Raw genomic sequence first — 16,499 nt, forward strand, 5'->3', positions numbered from 1 at the left:
ATCTTGCATGTCTAAATCCATCTAGCTCTATCTTCTCTACTTCTATCTCATTTCTTATCTTTAGAAATTCATGTCTTCAAAGTCAATTTCAATATATATAAACCCACGTTTAGGCATGTGCAAATTAAAGTACTTTTGATTACTCTCTGTCGATAGAGCTCTTATATATGAAGTACTCTTCATATAGTTTCTTGATCTTGAACTTTGAGAGAGAGAGCAAGCCATGAAGTATGCACATAAGCCAAAAGTTGTTTTAGTTCCATATCCAGCACAGGGACATGTGACCCCCATGCTTCAGTTAGCCTCAGCTCTTCAAACTCATGGTTTTGAATCTTTTTTAGTTACTCCAGAATTCATACACAACAGAATTGCTTCGAAAGTTGAATCATCCATCGATGGGATTTCTTACTTATCCATTCCTGATGGATTTGATGAGAACGAGCCTCGTGATTTTTTTACCATAAGTTATGCTATGGAAAATAATATGCCAATTCATTTCCAAAATATTCTAAGTGGCTTGAATAAAGATGGAGAAGTTGTTTGCGTGGTTGTTGATTTGTTAGCTTCATGGGCTATTCAAGTTGCCAAGAGTAGCAAAATCCCAGTTGCTGGGTTTTGGCCAGCTATGCTTGCTACATACAATTTGATTAAAGCAATTCCAAATATGATCCAACTTGGGCTCATTTCTGAATCTGGTAAGCAATCCAGTTACTCCTTGGTTTTTTTGATAATCAATCCAGTTACTCACAATAAGTTATGCTTTTCATTTGATCAATGTTATGCACCTTCAGTTTATGGAGTAACTCCGAAATACTTCCATGGCTTATATAATTATATTCGACCATTTCCACCTCATGTTGGATGATTTCCAAATAAGTTGATAATCACCAAGGCACCAAGCTCTCAACATTTTAATTAATATTTTGTTCAAATCGTCTATGCTTGGAGTTATTTGGAATCTCTATATATCACTAACAAGGACAGTGCATGTATGAAAGTTAGGATATGCTTTTTCATTGTTCGATAAAGTATGCCAAAAAACCAAACAAATTGACAGAGTCATCTTCTGATTCATGATCGATTCATTCTTAAACACAATAGTATGTACCAATGTTATCAAGCTCTTGTTGTTTGTGCCCCAAGGAGGTTACAGCGAGTGCTAAAAGTTACTAGCATATAAACTGGTAGCTCTCACTCAATTAAAAACGAACTTCGATCTGATTTTGTATTGAAGCTTCATATCAGTTGATTGACAAAAAAATTTGTAAGGAAGTATAGCCTTAGAAGTTATCATTTTTCTCTAAGAATATATAATGCTAGTATTGGCTCATCTAGTGTGTGTGCGTGTAAACCCTATATCAAATTCATGATCTTGAGTAGTTGTGTTTCACTGAGTGACGATTCTGCTGTTGAATAATTAGTTTATATTTTTGTTTATGTATGCTGTATTATGATAAGGATAATGTCTATACAGGTGGTCATTACAAAATACAAAGAATGCATTACTAAATCATGTGTGCATCATGTGATTTTTGTGTTGAAAGATTGGCGCAGTGATCCGTGCATACAGTATGCAATTATGCACATTCTATAGGCCGGAAATTCATTGACTTCCTACTTGATGATTACACAGGAACTCCTCAACATCAAGGTACAAAGCGCTTCTTACCTGGTGAACCCATGCTAAGGGTAGAAGATCTTCCATGGTTAATAGGAAATACTGCTCAAAGAAGAAAAAGATTCAGATTTTGGATGCAAGCCTTAAACAGATCAAAAGGCCTACCATGGCTCCTAGTGAACTCTTTTGAAGAAGATATGAATGCAGAAAACCATCATCGAAAAAACATTTCGACAGAAAGCCATATCAACTATGCACAAGTATTCCAAGTAGCGCCATTGACATGGAACAGTTGCAAGAACCCAAGCTTTTGGGAAGAGGACAGAAGTTGCGTAAAATGGCTAGATAATCAAGAACAAAATTCAGTGATTTATGTATCCTTTGGAAGTTGGGTTGGCCCAATTGAGCAAGAAAAAGTAACTGAACTAGCTTTGGGCCTTGAGAGTACAAGTAGACCATTTATTTGGGTTTTAGGGGTCAAGTGGAGAAACGGTCTTCCTGTTGGGTACCTAGAGAGAGTCTCAAGGTATGGTAAAGTGGTATCATGGGCTCCGCAAAAAGAGGTACTTAAACACAAAGCCGTTGGATGTTATATAACTCATTGTGGATGGAATTCAACTATGGAAGCTATCGAGTGTGGCAAAAAATTACTGTGTCATCCAATTGCGGGAGACCAATTTGTAAATTGTACATATATTGTGAAGTTATGGAAGATTGGAGTTAAAATGGACAGTATGGGAAGATATGATGTAGAGAAAGGTGTGAGGAAAGTGATGGAAGATGGAGAACAAATGCAGCTGAATGTGATGAAAATGAAAGAGAGGATAGGTACAGATGGTATTTTAAGAGCAAGAAATTGTCTTGCATTGTTCAGTATTGAGCTTAAGAAATCAATAATTGGCTATTATACTAGTGAAGTTAAGGTTTAGTTGTCTTAATTGTGCTTCAACTTTTGTAGCCCAGCCCAGCCGCCTAACTTTGGCTTTCATATATGGGTAGTCCCCGTTGACTTTGTGTACGTGAAGTGACCGTCCTATTTCAGTATTTCTTTTGTTTACGGTTAGCAATTGTACGATTTGTTTGGTTTTTTTGATAAATTGCAATTGCACGAGAATTCAACGTCACTTGGAAGGGTGTCAAAATGGCCCTCAGACCCTAAGCCTCCCGACCCGGCTCATGGGTCGAAAAAGCTTTCAAAATGAGGCCCTCATACATTCATGGGCTGGGCCTATCCGGTCCTCAAACCTTTGAGAGGAAGATAAGGACCTAGACTTTGAAACTTAAGCCCTCTTTTAAGCCCGACCCTCATTAGGCCCTCAACATTTATTATATATTTTTTAATAAATTTTTTTACAATATATTTCATTTTAACATTAATATGTTAAAAATTACTTAAAATAACGTTTATCTATTAAGTTTGTCAACCTTATAATTTCATTATAATATTTTATGAAATGAATTTAACTAATCTTAATTGGTTAATACAGCTTTAACAAGTTTTTTTAGTAGTTTGAAGGTTTAAATGTGAAGTGCATTCGATTTAATCATTTTTAACTAATGTTTCTAAATTTATTTTGTAAATCAATTGTATAACATAGTATCGGCCCTCATGTTTAGCCCCTCAAGCCCGGCTGGCCCTTCAAGCCCTCTCTAGAAGATTGAGGGTGGGTAAAAGTTTCGAGATTTAAGTATTTTCCGAAGGCCCCGCCCCTCAAAAAGCAGGAAAGTTTCATTGTTTGAGAATTTTGAAATTTTAAAGAAGCAAGTTAGCCCGCCCATTTGACACCACTAGTTGGATTTATGGGTGTTAAAAGGGCCAAGTCGGGCTAGCCCCGCCCTCAAACTATAAAGCCCCCTCATGGTGAGGGTAGGGTCACCCAGCCCTATTGTGTGTTGAGGGGCGGTCGAAAGTAGGGTCAAGACATAAATACATGAAGCCTTTATTAGGCTCCTCGGCCCTCAATTTTGAGGGCCAAATGAGAGTCAGGTCAATCAAATTATACACTACTAATTTACTTTTTTATTTTAGTAGTTTTAATTTTTTTTATTATACTTTTGATTATGTATATCAATTTCAACTAAGGATATAAAACTTATTTTTATATATTTAGAAAATGAGATATAGAGATGGTGGAAGAGATAAGAGCCTTACACTTTCAATATTGAACTATGTTACTACGTTAGAATTGCATGGTAACTTTGTCTTTATATAACGTATCTCTTTCATTTAATTATTAAAAATTTATATGTTATGTTTTAATCTACTCCTTATTGAATACTAATTGTAGCGAAAAAGTTGATATAACCTAGATAATTAAATTAGAAAAACATATATACAATGAAAACAACAACAAAAATTATGAGGGCCAAGTGAGAGCTGGTGAGGGCCTAATGAGGGTCGGGCTCATGTTCCAGAACCTAAGCCCTAGCCCGCCCCTAATAGGCATGAGGGTCAGGCCGGCCCGCCTCTCAAATCTATGAGGCCAGCTTTTGAGGGCTTTTGCAAGCATTTTTTAGTGCTGGGTTGGACCGGATTAAGAGCCTGAGGGCCGAATTATCACCCCTGCGAGTTGGATCCCACCTAGGGGTGCAAACGGATAGGTTCGGATTCGGATATGTTTTTATCCAAATCCGAATATGAAAATTTCTATTGATATCCAAATCCGAATCCGAGAGATATTAAAAATTCTATCCGAATCCGATTTCGGATATCGGATATATTCAATCTGAAAATTAATATTAATTAAAATTTTATTTGTTTTGAATAATTCATTTTACAACTATAAATATATATATATATATATATATATATATATATATATATATATATATATATATATATATATATATATATATATATATATATATATATTTTTATTATATATAGTCATTTATTATTATTATTTTGTTATTATAGTTTTGCTATTATTAGTTTATGATTTTATATAGTATTTTATATAATAAAAAATAAAAAAATAAAAAATAAAAAATATATAATTATTATTAGTTTTTTAAATCGGATTGGATATTATCAGATGCAAATATGGTAGTATCCGAAACCAATTCGGACATAAAAATTTATCCGAATCCGATATCTAAAAATTTCAGATAATATCCAATTTTTCGAATACGAATTCGAATCAGATTCGAATATTTGGATATCCACTTGCACCCCCTAATCCCACATTCCCACGACCTGAGGGACTCGGTCAAAATAAATTGCATTTGTTTGCTTTTTGGAAACCCATACAATGGTGGACTCGGTTTAATTTTCGAGATGAAGAATCTTAAAGGAATCTACACTCAAGGTCTAGGCATAGTTACAAATATGGGTGCAAGTGGATATCCAAATATTATAATTCGTATTTGAAAAATTAGATATTATCCAAAAATTTCGGATTCGGATAATTTTTTTCGGATACTACCATATCCACATCCGAAAATATCCGATCTGATTTAAAAAATTAATAGTTATTATATATAATTAATTTATTAATTTATTATTGTATAAAATATTATATAAAATCATAAACTAATAATATAAAACTATAATAACAAAATAATAATAATAAATGACAAATATATATATTTATAATAGTTTTTATAGTGGTAAAATGAATTATTCAAAGCAAATAAAATTTTAATTAATATTAATTTTTGGATCGGATATTATCCAATATCTGAAATCGGATTCGGATACAGGCATATCCGAATCCGAACCTATCCGTTTGCACCCCTAGTCACAAACTACAAAGCAGAATGCAACCACAGTAGTAAAAGCAGTAGAATTAGCTATCACTAAGAAGTGACTAAATATATGGTTAGAAACTGATTCCAAATAAATCGTCGAAGCTTTTAACAATGACGCCATCCCATGGAACCTGAAACCAAGATGGATTAGAGCCACCTCCAAATTACACATTTTGGAAGCTATCACATAACTAGAGGGAGGCAAATTTCTGCATGGACTCTGCCGCTAAACTAAATCAAGGGGAGCATGTATGGAATATAGACAATCATTTGTTCCTAAACTAGAAAACCCATACCAAATTTATTATAGGTTTGTTTAAAACTCGTATTTTTTTATGTCCATGATGTAAATCAACTTGTCTCACATGTATTCTATTTATGTATATATTTAATATAATTCACATTTTTCCTAAAAAAAAGAGAGCAACATCAACAGTTGCTAAAAACCATTGCCCCAATGTGATAGGTAACAATTTATTTGACAATTCCCAAATATTGATATATATCCCAGCAATTGCCCAATTCGTGAGCATTTTACTCAAAATTATAAAAGCGGTTCGAACGGGTAAAGTTTATCGGAGATAAATGAACAAAATGAAATGAAGATTTGTTATTGACTGAATGAATAATGTGTTACAATGATCATGTATTTATAGTGTGATTAGTTACAATTAGGGCTGTCAATGGATCGGTTTGGGTCAGGTTATGAAAAATTCAAACCCGAACCGATAAATATAATTGGGTACCTGAAATCGAATCGAACCGAACTGATAATATTATATTTCATTCGAAACTGACCCAAATCGATAAAATATATTGCAAACCGAATCCGAACCGACTTGAACCGAAAACTATAAAATCAAATAAATCTTAAATCAAATAGATTATTTTAGCCACACAATTGATAAAATCTATACAAAATTAATCATAAATATTACTAAAATGTCACCTTATCTGTTCGAGTTCATATCGGTTCAGTGGAAGGCAAACCCGAAACCAAACCAATATCGTATCAGTTCAATTCGGTTTCAGTTTCGATTCGGTAGAGTACAAACCAAATTACCAAAACCCAAACTATTTTTTATCGGTTTGGTTCGGGTCAGTTATCAGGTTATCGAAACTCATTGACAACCCTAGTTGCAATACATGTGGCCATCCTTGTAACTAATTAACCAAAAGTAAAACATAATTAAAACCAACTAATTATAACTAATTGTTTGTTGACTTGACTTGAAGTTGTTTGCTTTTCAATTCAAGTTGTTATTGACTGTTGGCTTGACTGGAATCAGTTTCAAGTTGAAGGGAATGGAAATAACTGAAAGCTTGATGAGTAAGAAATTGAATCTTTGTATAGAGAGACCCTTTTGTGAAAAGATCAGCTATTTGATATTTTATGTAGAGATATCTGACTTCAAGAACATTGTAGTTAATGTCGGTGCAATAGACCTCTCTAACGGTCGGTCTAATTACCCATAAATAATTATGTAATAAGGAAATGAAATTCATTTTACAACATGATTTATGAGTCCCATAATTGATTTTGGTTGTAAAAAAAATTGATTGATAAAATTTGTTATAAACCATTATCTCATTCACGGAAAAAAAAAAAAAAAAAAAAAAAAAAGAATGAGAAACAAAATTTATGGATCTTTCTTATTTTTTCTTATTATGCAAAAAAAAATGTGTACCTAGATAGTTTGCATAAGATTGGTAAGAGTTTAAGATGTATCTCTAATAATTAAAGAATCTTACTGAAGTTAGAATTCATTACTTACTCAAATTATATATTTTGTACAGATTCTATTATCGTTTGTAGTTGTATTAGAAAAAAAATCTAATTTTTTTAGTGTGTCCATGTGTTAGATCGATCTCTTTCTCAAGAATGGTGTCACCTTGGAAAGAGACCATCCATGTAAGGTCTATGCTTCAGTATACAGGGGAGAGGATAAACAATGAGAAAATCATATATAATAATCTCTTTATTTAGGGGTTTTTTTTTTTTTTTTTTTTTTTGGCAAGCCTATTTTAAATAGAGTTTATGACTATTTAGTACCACGTACTTTTATTTTTTTTCTAAATGGTACCCATACTTTTTTTCTCGACTATTAGTACCCCGAACTCTCAATTTAGTATCTCAGTCGCTTTTCCATCTCATTCCGTCCAATTTCGCTAACGGATTTACTATTCAATTTTTTTTATTTTTTTATTTTTTATTATATATATATATTTGAAACTAAATGTTAAAAATATCCATAGAACAAACTTCGTTGATAGTTTTCAAATTCAAACAAAATATTAGGCGAAGTCGTTCAAGATTCTGCAACCTTCCGAAAGTAAAAACAAAACCTCCGTACGCTTTGTATGGATGGGTTTCCTAATTTTGTCGATGTCTCTTCGATTGAGAAACCTGAAGATGAGAAGAAATACCTCATTCAGGTAAGACCTCAAAAGAATCCGTCACTCCTTTATGAGTCAATGTTGAAGATGACAGCTCTTGCACACTTGTACAAGACCGTATTTCATGAATTTGCAGCAGACTTAACACAACATGAAGCTGCTCTCTTGAAATCTCACCCACATGTCATTAGATATATATTATAGCTGTACCCTCTTGGCTCTATTTTTGGAGCATTGACAGAGTCTCTAATATTTGTAAAACTCTTTGACTAATTACTAAAAAGTAGGAGACTAATATGAAACAATTTTTTCTAAACTCTATTACTAATTAGTAAAAAAATATGATATAAAGAAGTAAACAATCCTATCTAGATTTTCATAGATTCTCCAACTTTTCCTAAACACTATAGCTAATTATGAAAAAATATGAGACAAAAAACTAAATTGCTAAAAACAATAATTTCCACCGAAAACGATTTTCCTAAAACCTTTACGCTACGAAGAATAGTTTCCACACTAATCTTAGGTGAAGTTTAACATAACAAAATTTTTTTTTAGGAAAAAGACAATGAAATAACGAAGGAAAAAATAAATTGAGTTGCCTGAACATTTAGTTTCTACATTTGTTAACCACGCATGTGACTGGGACAAAAATGAAAAATAAAAGTCAACTAATCATAAAATAAGTAACAGTGTACACTCAAAACTAAGCGGACAACAAATAAAATTGTATTGTTTGCACTATATGTCTATATGGGCCTAAACAAATAAAGTTGGATAGATTTAATGCATCATCCACTTTGGGATTTAGACATTTAGTCATCGTTAAGAATTTTAAAAACCATAGTAATTACGACAAATTTATGAATTTATAAAAAAAAATCAACATTATAATGTAATTTCTAATTTTATAATATATATATATATATATATATACCAAACCAAAACAAATTATAGTGGAAAATTAAATTATATAAAAAATAACATCACAAAACATATAATAGAAAATTTTGCATTCATTTTAATGCAAGCTCACATGTATAAAAAATAAAAATAAAAATAAAAATAACGGCAAACCAATAATGACAAATATTTTAAAATATATATAATACTACATGAAACTAAGCTCAAAGAACAATTAATGGGAAACATAAAACTGGATGCAAATGCATCGAACTAACCTCAAATAATATTTAACGGAAAATTGGAAACTTGATGCAAATGCAAACATTAAACTAATCTTAAAAAGTAATTAATGGGAAATCGGACTATGGATACAACTGCATTAAACTAACCTCAAAGAATAATTAATGGGAAATCAAAACTTTGATGCAAATATATCGAATTAACATAAAAAAAAATAATTGTCGAGAAATAAAAAACTGGTTGGAAATGCATTGAACTAACCCTCAATGATTAAATTAATAGGAAATCAGAAACTTGATGTAACTGCATAGAACTAACATCAAAGAAAAATTAACTATAAATTGGGAACAAGATGAAAATGCGTAGAACTAATTTTAAATAATAATTAATGAGAAATTGGAAACCGGATGCAACTACATTGAACTAATCTCAAAAAATAAACTAGATGCAAATGCATTGATCTAACCTCAAGAAATTATTAACGAAAAATCGAAAACTAGATGCAAATTCATTGAACTAACCTCAAACAATAATTAATGGAAAATCAGAAACTAAATGCAAATGCAACCTTATCGAATAATAAACGAGAAATCAAAAATTGGATGCAAATGCATTAAAATAATATCAAAGAATAATTAACGGAAAATCGGAAATTGAATGCAAATACATTGAACTGACCTCAAAGAACAATTAATAGGAAATTTGATGCAAATGCATTGAACTAACCTCAAAAAATAAATAACGGGAAATCGAAAACTAAATACAACTGCATTGAACTATCATCAAAAAATAAATAATGGAATTGAAAATCAGAAACTGGATGCAAATGCATTAAACTAACCCTTTTTTTTTTCTTGGTAAGTGTAAATTGAATTAAGGAAAGAAACGAAATAAAAGAATTGTACAGGAGTGGTAGAACATACATGCTATACGATGTAGGTTCAAGATATTCTAAAATAGCAACCATATGGAACCTCCCATTCATATAACCATGGGGGTCTGCCATTTGATACAAAAGCCTCATTCTCAGCTAAGAAAGATCCAAATTTTGCCACCTGGTTTGCGACTAGGTTAGCCTTTCTCCAGTTGTGCTACACTTTCAAGCTTTGCACCTTCGTCGTGCAAATTTTCCATCTACATAGGAGTTGCCAAGGGATGCCCCATGAGTTAAAAGCTGTGATAGCTACTGCCAAATATGATTCCACCCAGAGATTGCTTCATCGTTTTGAAAGGGCAAGCTCCACACTCTCCAATATAACCATGCACTCGGCTGTATAGTTGTCTGCAATTCCGATACCCTTGCTCAAGAGTAAGACAAAATCACCATAAACATTTCTAAAGGATCCACCCAACCTAGCTGGACCTGGGTTCCCTCTAGAAGCCCGATCTATGTTGATCTTAATTTGATCACCAATTGGAGGAAGCATTAAACTAACATCAAAACATAGTTGTGTTATATGTTGTAGAAATGTCTCAATAAGTATAGTTTTGCATTTAAAATAGTGTTTATCTTATCTCTTTTCATATGATTGGGGCGCCTTGCTATTCAAGTAGCTTCAATATGAACTTAGCCTTTATTAGGCAATCTCACAAAACTTTAATCAAACTTCTATTATTAAACAACAAAATGAAGTTGAAGGGTTTTATCAAGGGTGAGTTCTTTCTTTTTAATGGATAGTGGGTTTTTTTTCACGTTATAAGAAATTTGGATGAGTGATCAATATAATATTCATATATAATAGTTTTGCATATATAGTTACAAATATTTTTCAGAATAATTAATATAACATCACACGTTAAGTAGATAATCTTTGAAGATCCCACATAGTGAGTCATATATAATTTAAAGAATAATAAAACTGGAAATCGAACTAGATAATTTTTGATGATCCCACATAGTAAATCAAACATAATTTATTTTTTTTATGTCTGTTTGAAGTTGATATTACACACTACATTGGATAATTAAAAGAAAATCAGAAACTGGATTTAAATACATTGAACTGAGCTCAAAGAGTAATTAAAAGTAAATCGGAAACTTTATGTAAATACAATAAACCATACTCAAAAAGTAATTAACTAAAAATCATAAACTGGATGTAACTGCATTAAAAACGTCAGAAAATAACTAATGATAAATTAGAAATTGGATGCAAATCCTTGAAAAATATTTAATCGGAAATTGGAAACGGTATGCAAATACATCAAACAAACTTTAAATAATAATTAACGGGAAATCGAAAACTGGATGCAAATGCATTGAACTAATCTAAAAAAATAATTAATAGAAAATAAAAAACCGAATGCAACTTCGTTGAACTAACCTCATAGAATAATTGGCGGAAAATCAGAAACTAGATGCAAATGCATTGAAATAACCTCAAAGAATAGTTAACAAAAAATCAGAAACCGGATGTAATTGCATCGAACTAACCTCAAAACATAAATAATCAAAAAAAATATATATATATATATATATATATATATATATATATATATATTTTTTTTTTTATTTCATGGTTGATGCATATATATTGAACTAATCTCAAAGAGTTATTAACGGGAAGTTAGAAACTGTATGCAAATGCAATGAACTAATCTCAAAGACTAATTAACGAAACATCAAAAAATAGATGCAACTGCATTGAACTAATCTCAATGAATAATTAACAAGAAAGCATAAAGTTGATGCAACTACATTGAACTAACCTCAAAAAATAATTAACGGGAAATCGGAAACTTGATATTGAACTAACCTCAAAGAACAATTAACTAGAAATCGAAAATTGGATGCAACTACATTGAGCTAACCTCAAAGAATAATTAACATAAAATCAGAAACTGGATGCAATTGCATAAAACTAAAATCAAATATTAACTAATGGTAAATCAGAAATTGGATGCAATATCTTGAGGAATATTTAACGGGAAATCAGAAACTTGATACAAATGCGTTGAAATAATCTCAAAGAATAGTTAACTAGAAATCAGAAATCGGATGTAACTGGCCGAACTAACTTCAAAGCATAAATAACCAAAAATTTGAAACTAGATGCAAATGCATTGAACATCGAACTAACTTCTAAAAATAATTAACTAGAAATCAGAAACTGGTTGCATATGTATTAAACTAATCTGAAAGAGTAATTAATGAGAAATTAGAACCTGGATGGAAATGCAATGAAGTAATATCAAAAACTAATTAAAGAAACATCGAAAACTGGATGCAACTGCACTAAATTAACCTTAATGAATAACTAACGAGAAATCATAAACTTAATGCAACTGCACTGAATTAACCTCAAAGAATAATTAACGGGAAATCGAAAACTTGATGCAACTGCATTGAACTAACCTCAAATAATAATTTATGGGAAATCAGAAACTAGATGCAATAACTACATTGAACTAACCTCAATGAATAATTAACAGAAAATCGAAAACTTGATACAAATGCATTAAACTAACCTCGAAACATAATTGTATTATTTTTAGGGGGAATATAATGTCTCAACAAGTATAATTTTGCATTTTAAATAATGTTTATCATAATTCTTTTATTATGATTGAGAGTGTCTTACTATTCAAGTAGTTTCAATATCATCTTCGCCACATTGAACATTCTCATAAAACTTCAATCAAACTTCAATTGTTAAACCTAACAGCTAAAAGAAGTCAATAGGTTTTATCAAGGTTTGGCTTTTTCTTTTTTATTAAGAGTAGTGCAAGAAATTTGAATGAGTGATTAATATAATTATCATATATATCTCATAGCTATGTATAATTGTTAATATTTTTTAGAATAATTTAATATAACGGCACCCGTTCGTAGGACGGGTTTGAAAACTAGTTATAAATGTGTATCCTAACAGAGTCTACAAGCTACAGACCACTCATTCACCCAATTTCCTTGGGCCCATCAACAGTGTTGGTGAGCCCAACCAACTAATGAAAAATGCAGAGTATGGGTCCAATGTTGTCATTGGACTCGTCGATTCCGGCATATGGCCTGAAAGACCGAGCTACAGAGATCACGGTTTAAAGCCAATGCCAATACACTGGAAAGGTGAGTTCCTGGGAGGCAATAATTTCCCCAAACGCAATAAAAAACTTGTTGGTGCCAAATATTTTTCAAAGGGAGTCAGCCCACCCTCGTAGAGGCATCCACAAGAGATACATATGGTAATGGAACACACACTTCCTCCATAGCTTCTGGAAGCCATGTACGGAATGCTTCTACGTTTGGATATGCTCCTGGCGATGCATATGGTATGGCACCAAAAGCTCGTATTGCCGTATACAAAGTCTGCTAGCCTACTTGCAACTTGGTTGATATAATTACTGCTTATGACAAGGCAGTCGAAGACAGGGTAAAACATAATTTGTTACTCTATTGGGGGTTTTGGTAGTTCTAATTACAATGAAGACCCCTATAGCAATAGCCCGCTTTGGTGCCATGGAGCATGGCGTATTTTGTCTCGCCTTAAGGTAATGAGGGTCCATTTCCCCATTTTGTAACCAACATACCTCCATGGGTGACGACAGTTGGAGCTGGAGCAATGGATAGAAGATTCCCAGTGCAGCTCATGCTAGGTGATGGTTCAATTTTCGCCAGTGAGTCCACCTACAGTGGTACTTCCCTCGCTCAAACAAAACTGTTCCCAATTGTTTATGTTGGAAATCGTCCCCGAAAAGGTAGTGTGAATTTCGCTTCTTGCTTCCTATCGACTCTAGATTGAAAAAGAGTTTATGGAAAAATTGTAGTTTGTGAAAGGGGAGGTATCCAACGTGCGATAAAAGGAGATGTGGTCAAGAGAGCTGGTGGGGTAATGGTTCTAGCTAATGTGGATCAACAAGAATACAGTTTTGACCGTTGTTATTTGATGTACTCCCAACCATAACTCTTGCAATATCCATCGGAAAAACTATTCTCATACTTAATCTCATCAGAAAACCCACGCGCCACAATCATCAAACATGGGACTAAGTTGAATGTCAGACCAACTCCACTTGTAGCCACGTTTTCGTCAAGAGGTCCAAACCCCAAGTCCATATACATAATGAAACCTGATTTGCTTGCTCCAGGGTTAACATTTTAGCGGCTTGGCCTGATGGTACAGGTCCTACACAGCAGCCTTTTGACACTAGACGTGTGGAATTTAGTATCTTGTCTAGCACTTCGATGTCCTGTCCCCATGTTTCAGGAATCGCTGCATTGCTGAAAGGAGTTCACCCACATTGGTCTCGGCGATAATTAAATCGGCACTGATGACTACAGCATACGAGTTGACAATGCAGGGAATCAGTTGGTTGACGAAAGTACAAACAATGCATCTACGCCATGGGACTATGGCTCAGGACACGTGGATCCTGAAAGAGCGGCTGATCCTGGATTCGTATACGACCTTTCGATTGAGGATTACATGGATTTTCTATGCGCTTCCAACTACAATGAAAAAGATCAAGATCGACAATCTGTAAGAAGGGATTAACGCCTTGGAATCTTAATTATCCATCAATTTCGGTGGCATTGGAAAAATCATATGCCATGAGACACAAAGTATATGTTACTAGGACAGCAACCCAAGTCAGTGAAGGTGCATCAAACTACACACTGAATATTGAGAATTCAACTGGGGTAGTTATGACTGTAAATCCTCCCCGTCTAGAGTTTAGTAGAAAAAAACATAAGTTACATTAAGTGGTGAAAATTTCAATTTCAGAGGTAGATTTGCCAAAAGGGGGCTCTAAGACTGTATTTGGTAGACTTGCATGGCAAAATGGGAGACATGTGGTGGTCATGCCTGTTGCAGTCATAGATGGATATAGGGGGGGTGCGTGTGGGGGCGGTCGCACCCCCTGGGATTAGAAAACCTCCACTACCACATAACTAAATGCATAGAAAAATCTTAAAACTATAAGGACTCGCACCCCCAAAATTTTCACGTAAGAATATTATCAACAAAAAAAATAGTATGAAAAAATAAACTAATAAAAAACATTCCAATAAACCAACGTACTTTTTTTTACTTTCCTTTTTGCCCTTACAAAATTATTATTTATTATTTATTTTAAGTTCAAAATCATTTAAGAGGGACAAATGTGTCTTTGAATATTTGATGGGTTGATGAGACTAAAACAAATAGCCAAAACCCTTGTATAATTCTAATCACCCATAACAAACTCGTATGCTCTCCTTCTTTTCTTTCACTCTCAATTTTTAAACAAACGGCCAGACCTCAACCCAAAAACAAAAAACAAACAAAACAAAAAAAACAAAAAAAACAAAAAACACAAATTCAGAAAGGACTTGCGGTGCAACGCAGCTTGTTGCACGCTTGTCCTAATTATTTGTAAAACTCATTATTATTATCAATAAAATTTTCACTTAAAAAAAACAAAAAACAAAACAAGGTAATTTTTTATTTTCAATGTTAATCTTTTATAAATCTATATAAATATATAACATTATATATAACATTATAAGTCTATATACTGTTATATAGACTTATAACATTATATGAAGTTAACAATTTGTTGAATTGTTATAGACTTGTCCTAATTTTTTGTAAAACTCATTATCATTATCAATAAAATTTCTACTTAAAAAAACAAAACAAAACAAGGTAATTTTTTATTTTCAATGTTAATCTTTTTATAAGTCTATATAACATTATATATAATATTATAATGTTATATATAATGTTATGTCCTAATTATTTGTAAAACTCATTATCATTATCAATAAAGTTTCCACTTAAAAAAAAACAACAAAACAAAACAAGATAATTTTTTATTTTCAATGTTAATCTTTTTATAAGTCTATATAACATTATATATAATGTTATAATGTTATATATAAGATTATTATAAGTCTATATATAACATTATATATAATGTTATAATGTTATATAGACTTATAACATTATAGGAAGTTAACAATTTGTTGAATTGTTGTAGACTTGTGGACTAGATAATGTAGATATATATAGACATAGTAGTATCAATTAATGGCTTAAGTGCTTAAGTAGTTAACTTCATTAGTTCATATTAAATTCTTAATAGTCAACGCACTCTAGTTGTGTGAATTAAAATAAATACATAATTTTGTTGATATTTATCATTTAGACCTTATGACAAAAAAAAAAAAAATTGCACATACAATTTTTTTTTTGCTAGGGTGGGGTGTGCACATAATCTCGCACACCCTGGCTTAGAATCCTAGCCCCATCCCTGGTTGCCAGTCACAATATCAAATGTTTAATGTTTGTGATGTTTACCACAAATAAGAAATAAATTGACGATTATGATGAAGAAAGTGTGTTGAAAAGTTCATTCGAATTGTAAAACTTAATTAGAGCATAATTTCTTTATATATCCCAACTCTTTTCTGTTTAAATTTACAAGTTGCTTGAGGATAGGAAAACAAACCTGAACTTAGCTTTGACATCTGATGTGCAGCATGATTCCTTACAGGTGCTTCTCCAAAAAAATCAACTTACATATTGCTCCAAAGACTCTTTGTCCTGAAAACATAAAATGTGTCTGTAAGTTGAAAATTCAACTAGACACAATTAAATTCAATAAT

The 16,499-nt window shown here is 32.2% G+C and overlaps 1 protein-coding gene across 1 annotated transcript; it reads left to right on the forward strand.

Annotated features, from left to right (window-relative positions):
• On the forward strand, positions 1–2,673 carry LOC147500371 (UDP-glycosyltransferase 82A1-like). Its single transcript, XM_086562034.1, has 2 exons — positions 1–695; positions 1,634–2,673. The coding sequence occupies exons 1-2, from the start codon at positions 224–226 to the stop codon at positions 2,545–2,547; spliced, it is 1,386 nt and encodes a 461-aa protein (XP_086418160.1). The 5' UTR covers positions 1–223; the 3' UTR covers positions 2,548–2,673.
• Positions 2,674–16,499: the final 13,826 nt, after the last annotated feature.

Source organism: Coptis chinensis, chromosome 5, assembly GCF_015680905.1.
Source record: "Coptis chinensis isolate HL-2020 chromosome 5, ASM1568090v1, whole genome shotgun sequence".
Taxonomy (NCBI): domain Eukaryota; kingdom Viridiplantae; phylum Streptophyta; class Magnoliopsida; order Ranunculales; family Ranunculaceae; genus Coptis; species Coptis chinensis.